Source organism: Trichoderma breve, chromosome 3, assembly GCF_028502605.1.
Source record: "Trichoderma breve strain T069 chromosome 3, whole genome shotgun sequence".
Taxonomy (NCBI): Eukaryota; Fungi; Ascomycota; class Sordariomycetes; order Hypocreales; family Hypocreaceae; genus Trichoderma; species Trichoderma breve.
The window spans coordinates 2,593,568-2,600,388 of record NC_079234.1 but is presented as its reverse complement, the minus strand read 5'-3'; the positions used below and the strand labels follow the sequence as shown (position 1 = coordinate 2,600,388).

Here is a 6,821-nt window from a genome sequence, read left to right as displayed (position 1 = left end):
TGAATTAGGCCTCGCTTTTTACGATTTTTTTCATTTTATTCGTTTCACTCATTTACTATCCCTTTTTTGCCTTCTACTCAAACACCCTTTTATTTCTCGTTTTCTCCCTGGCTTGCTGGAGGAAAAAAGCTTCGCCTATTTTCAAGCCCCCTTTTTTTCTACACTTACGAAAATATTCGTTGCTCGGGACGAGTTGAAAAAAAGAAAGTTATTTTTTTCCTTTTTTGTACGAACACAGCAGCGAGGCGTTACATGGGACATGACGACTCGAGACGAAATGCAAAACAGAGCGATAGCATGCATGCTTACTCAGATGAAATGGATGCGATGGAGATGAAACTGGGCAGACGGAATTGATACAACGAGCCTCGCTATCATCTTTTTTATGGAACATTTGCTCTGAAAGAGCCAAAGGGATGGCCTTTTTTATTACTCGGGGTAGTTTGATGATTTTGGTCTGCTGGGGTTTTCGTCATGGCCGGTATTTTAGTTATGGGTGGTGATGTGTGTGTGTATATAGATGAGAGATTCTGACGTATAGGAATGAAACTAGCTATTATCTGGTCTCTGCTTGTGCTGTTTTTGCTTTGATGTCCTGGGATGTTTGCGTGTAAGTTGCAGTTTGATATGCTGTAGAGAGTCAACGGGGAGATAGCCGCCTACAATGACAACAAAGGATTCAGAGAAACTGCAAAAACGGTTTAGACGAGTATACTGATCCTTTAGCCCGAATATATTGATTTCTTCGATTAGGACAATTCCCCGATGTCCTTGTCATTATCTATTGATCTCATGGAAATAATACCTGTTATTGCCGGGACAATGGGCCAGAAGCGCGGAGATGTTCCCGCCCAAAGGAATAGTCGCAGCAAAGCCGCGCTACGCAAAACGGGTTCATACCAGATATGACACCGAAGCGGCTGACCAAAAAGGCGACAGCGTTTTCGCCGACTTTGGAATTATGTGTACTTGTATTACCATGTGGCGAAACGTGAGAAAATCTGGGGTGCTTTGAGGCTGCTCTCGGTGAGCATTTGCATGTTAGCAGGGAGGTTGTGGCTGCTTGGTGTGGCTAGTGCATTGATGTACTATGCGCCATGAAGCTTTCTGAGGCTGAGGCGGGAATTGACTTTTTACGCGTGAGCCAAAAGGCCTCCAAGGCTAAGGTTTACAGTGAGTTTTAAGTTGGCTATTTGGAAAGCATTTATGCGATGAGATTATGGTGTATCAGCTGGAATTTCTACTGATTGAGTGGATTTGAGCTCGTTGTGCATTGAAAAAAGTTTGGGGTCGTGAATTTTGAAATGCGTCTCGTCTCCAGGGTAGTGTGCATTACAGAGAGACAGCTGAGTGATACTGCATGTTAGTGAAGTGCTGTAGGAGCTTGTCGTCCCGGAGTACTCCGTATTCTCCCCTCTACCCCGCGCTGATCAACAGCTTTGATTGGTGAGCGCTGCGAAGAGGGATCAACGAACAAAAAAAACAGAGCAAGCAAAGCTGAAGAGGACTCCGCGCAGAATACTCCATAGAAAAAAAAAAAACTTTCTCAAAAGGGGTGCAGAAAGCGGATGTTAGCCGAAAGACCCTTAAAGTCCGGATCAGGTTCCCGCGTCGCTCCGTCGATAACCTTACTGCCATTCAGCACTACTACATACTCGTACGGAACGTCGCATCTGGACTGTGGCCCCAAGAACTAGGAGTTACACGAAGAGAGGAAAGTGTAAAGTGTAACTTGTTCTGGAATTCGGACGAGGGCAAAAAAGAAAAAAAGAGAGACAAAAAGAGACAAAACTAGGCTTTCGACCGCTCTGGATAGCTCCCAGTGGCGTCGGCGTCGGCTCCGTCAGAATTCTACTACTGTAAGTCCACGGCGACACGGTGGCGGCGGAGACGGTGATTTTTTCTCTTCTTCTTTCTGGTGTCTGAATTTGCGTGTCCATTGGACCTCGTGCCGTACTCGTACTCTATTCTTCGAGGGATATCTGTAGGATTGAGTACGGACGGGCCCAGAGCATGCATGGGCCGTGGTCTGATGAGGGCTCGTGCTTCATGCACCCAGACCTGCGTCAGACACCAATTGCAGTGATACTCCTGCCTGTATGTACCAAATGCTCGTGCTACCGCCTGATGCGCGCATGAAGATGCTCCCTGCTGGGAGCAGTTAGTCCACGTATCATGTCTTGCAAAGATTTTTCTTGCCAAATCCCGCAGGTAGAGGACAGTGCCAACACGCTGCCAGGGAGATGACCGGGCAATGGCACATAACACATAGGTAATGAGTATTTTGCAATACAAGCATCTTGGAGAATCAAGCATTGGCCAGCCTCGTGTCAGCACGTTGCACGTTTTGCAATGATTGGATGAAAGAGCAAGAGGCAAGAGGCTCGCGGGTGAGGCCGAAGTAGAGAAACCAAATTGCCATCAAACTTTAAAGGTTGTGCGCAACAGAAACGAGGGTATCTGGTACTAGTGCATCTCAGCCGCAGACGCTGCGGTAAAAGGTACAAAGTACGTTTTTGCGCCACTGATAGACGCTCGGTGCGTGTTTGAGGAAATAAATGGATATTGCTGTTCGATAATCTCACTCATCACGCATTCTTTCTCTTCAGCTTGCCACATGTGCTGTGATTATCGTACTCGTACCTTTTCTCTGGGTTTTGCTTTACAATTTCCATCGTGTGCTGCTCCGCCCGCGGCGCTCTTTCCGATTACGTCCTGGAGTAACACCGAGAGGGGGAAGTCTCGACTCTGGACTTGACTCACGCGACAACTTTCCCACTCTGGTTGGTCGTACTTGGCAGAGGTGGATTGCGTGACGTAAAAGAGCGGTCGCCAAGCAGAGCCGGTACGTGATAGGCTGCAAGTGCCGAGAGATTGGACGACATTCGTCCCGGATGGAAAAAAAACACAATGCATCGTCGAGGACGAAACGAAGCAATTCAGAGTCTCTTTTTGGGCAATTTTAGCATCTAGTCAGACTCTCTTGTCGGTGCCAGGTGCTGTGGCTGCACCTGCTTGCTTTGTTAGGGGGGGCCCGATAATTCTTGGAAAGATCGGCACGGATTTTGACTGTCTGAGGTGCCGTTCTATCCGGATGCAGCAGCAGCAGCGCCAACCGGGAAGGGACGACGCACCACGCCCTTGCCCTCATTCCCTGAGCGACACCTTCGTATCGACTAGGTGCCTATTAAGATGCTGACCAAAGACGAGCTTTTCGCCAATAGAGACCGTCGTAGTGCTTGTGCGCGCCCTGGTTCAGCGGCAGCCTGACAGCCAAAGGATGCGAAACTGTGCGCATCAAGTCCATGGATCTGTACTGTAATTTTTTTTTCTTTTACCCTCTGTGCCACCGCAATGGGGACGCCGTCTGGTCTCACTTTTTTTTTTTATCCCGCCACCCACCACGGGGATTCATGCACTGAGCACCGAGTGACTTTGTATTGAATGCTCCATATTTGTACATGAAGATCGAGCCAGGCAGGGAACCTTTTGGATCCGTTGACCGAGGCTCGAGGGGAGTGCACACCATTTGCTGCGGCTGGACTCGTAAGTACATGCTATGGATGCCAGATCGGCCACCGAAGAAACATGGTTATTGCCTACAGGACGGCCACAAGCCAGCATTTGGACGCAAACCCTGACCGAATGCCCTGCATAGCAGCATAGGTGGCCAAAGCAAGCCTTGCAGAGGCGTCATAGGCTCTGAGGCGAGGGTTGAGATGGCCCGATTTTCGCAGCAGATCTTGCTCAAGCGAGACAGGGCAAGGGCAAAAAAAAGAGAAAAGAGAAAAATAGAGAGAAGCAATCGGCTAGCAAAAGCCTTCTCCGAACTACGACGAGCCAAAAGGCGCCACTGCGGTCAACACAACCGATTGGTCTAGATGGTGGCGGTAAAGCCTGAGATCATGGCTTCTGCGCCATGTCTCTCCCGGGCTACGGCGAATTTCACATCGTCCCTTGTGCGCATGTCAAACTCGGCTCGAGCTACGCTTGCTGCGCTACGGCGAGCACGAAGGCCCAGAAGTGTGGCATATCAAAGGGAGCTTTCCGCCACGGCCTACAAGGTAGCACCTATTACGGGTCGTAGACTGCGCACACGACAAAAGAGACCGACGGCAGGGTTTAGTGATACCGCGAGCGGGTCATGGCTGGACATGGTGTGTGGGAAGCTTGTGGGGAGCATCCCAAAGACCACGAGGCGGACGACGGAATGGAGCAGCTGGGCCAGGCGAGTCTGCCCCCGGCCAAAGCCACTCGAGGTCCAAGGTTCGCCCACGATGGTAAATCTCAACATCTGACTGGCTGCCGAAATGCTGTCTTTCGGTCGTCGAATGCGGCTTAAACCGTGAATCTCATGGCGGATGTTGAATTTCTTTCTAAAATACTGCCTTTCGCGGGTCTTTAGCTTGCACCCAAGCTGATGCACTTCTATCAAGGGTGACAAAGCGCATGGCGACTGCGACTTCGACACACAAATAAAGCATTTGCGTCCCGTCAATCTTTCTTCCCTCGTTCCCTCTCTTCTTCTCTTCATCCCCATCTTCATCTCTTGGTGTGGTGGCCGCGGTCGAAGCAACCCCCCAACCTTATTTGTTGCTAGGGTTTTGTCCCTCCCTCTCTATTCTCGGACTTTCTCCCCGCAATCTTGGGCCCCTCCTCCAATCAGATTGCTTTGTGGGAAACGAGATCAGAACAATTTTCTGATCATTCAGTTACTGTGCACTGCATAAGTCGGTTGCATTAGTATATCCGTTACAATGGCCAGCCAGGAGCACCACCACCTCGGCGGCCTGGTCCCTGGTGAAATTCCCATCCCCCACGGCCCCCATGGGGATGGCGACGACCGTGATGATTACCCTCTCGATGAGGACGAGCGCCGTGTTTTCAGCCATGTCACCCGTCCCGATGACAGCTACACTCCCGACGGCACCTACTGGGCCGATCTGCCCTTTGGCGAGCGTGTCAAGTTCGTCTCTGCCGTCGACCGACAGGCCGCCAGCGAGGAGCTGAGCACCATCTGGTCAATGATCAAGAAGGATCCTCTGTCTCCCGTCTCTTGGTATTTCCGCCATGCCGTCATTCCTGGTGCCGGTCTTGGTCTGGAAGGCTACGTTCTCTTCTCTATCGGTAACCTGTCTCCTCTCTTCAGCCAGGTCTGGCCCGAGTGCTGGGGTTCCAAGCCTACCGTTTGCGACCCCAACTGGATTGCCGCTGTCACTTATCTGGAAGTTGTCGGTATCATGATTGGTCAGGTCATTGTTGGTGTAAGTGCTCTCTGCAAACTAGCCAAATTAGAACACCAAAAAGACGCATGACGCTAACGAGTTCTCTCTGTACAGGTTATTGGTGATTGGATTGGCCGTCGCTGGGGTCTCATTCAAGATGCCATCATCATGTTCATCGGTCTCCTCATGCTCACTGCCAGCTGGGGTAACACTCTCCAGGGCTGGGTTATTTGCTACGCCTGGTCGCTGTTCTTCTACTCTCTCGGTGTCGGTGGTGAATATCCCATCACTGCCACTTCTTCCCTCGAGAGCGCTGTCACTGCCGGCAAGCTCTCCACCAAGGAGGATCGTCTGCACCGTGGTCGCCGTGTCACCATGGCTTTCCTGATGCAAGGTTGGGGCCAGTTTGTCAACCAGGTTCTGCTCATTGTCCTGCTCGTCATCTTCAACCACGGCAAGGGCGGCCCCCCTTACACCAAGGAGGCTGCTCAGTTCACCTTCCGTCTGTCCTTCGCCTTCCCTGCCATTGGCACTCTGTGGCTCGTCTACTACAGAACTTGGAAGATGCCCAACGCCTCCAAGCAGCTCGCCGAAGCCAAGAGCCGCACCAGTGTCACCGGTTACGATGTTACCGCCCTCAAGTCCTGCTTTACTCACTTCGGTGGCCGTCTGCTCGCCACTGCCGGTACCTGGTTCTGCAACGACGTCTTCTTCTACGGCAACAAGCTCTTCCAGGGCCAGTTCATCAAGGTCATCTCCGACAACCCCAACTCCCTCCTGACCACCTGGTCTTGGAGCTTGGTCAACATTGTCGTCTCCCTGGCTGGTTACTACTGCGCGACTTTCCTCATCGACAACAAGCTCTATGGCCGTAAGTGGATGCAGCAGATTGGTTTCCTCATGTGCTTCCTCATGTTCGTCATCCCCGCGTTCAAGTACGAGTACTACACCAGCCCCCAGGGTATCCACGCTTTCCAGGCTATGTACTTCCTGTCCTCCTTCTTCAACCAGTTCGGCCCCAACTCTGTCACTTTCCTCATTGCTGGTGAGGTTTTCCCCACCCCCATCCGAGCTACTGCCCACGGTTTCTCTGCCTGTCTCGGAAAGGCTGGTGCTCTGCTCGCTTCGATTCTGTACAACTACATCGACATCCAGACCCGATTCTACGTCGTCCCATGGTTCGGCCTTGCTGGCATGTTCCTGACCTGGCTTTTCCTCCCCGACACCACCGGTCTCGACCTCAAGGAGCAGGAGCGACGATGGCGCTACATCCGTGACGGCAAGGCTGACCAGTACCATGGAGTTGCCGTCCACCCCCACCACCTGTCCCTCTGGGAGAGATTCCGTGGCATTAGCAAGACCTATGATCCCCAGGCGGACTGGAAGGCGAAGGTTGAGGACATGCGCGCCGAGTGGGAGGCTGTCCAGGCTGCTCGTGGACCCAAGGAGACCGAGGCTGACCACAGTGGCATGCCTGATGATGGCGAGTTCTCTCCTGAGATTCACGCCTTCTTCAAGCGCTCCAGCCCCGCTGCCCGCTCCAACGGTGGTATCCTGAATGAGAAGACCGTCAGCGATGAGGCTTCTTCCGAGTAA

The 6,821-nt window shown here is 51.9% G+C and overlaps 1 protein-coding gene across 1 annotated transcript; it reads left to right on the top strand.

Annotated features, from left to right (window-relative positions):
- Positions 1-4,757: 4,757 nt before the first annotated feature.
- On the top strand, positions 4,758-6,821 carry T069G_05205 (sugar transporter domain-containing protein; the record flags this gene model as incomplete). Its single annotated transcript, XM_056172415.1, has 2 exons — positions 4,758-5,264; positions 5,340-6,821. The coding sequence occupies 2 exons, from the start codon at positions 4,758-4,760 to the stop codon at positions 6,819-6,821; spliced, it is 1,989 nt and encodes a 662-aa protein (XP_056029273.1).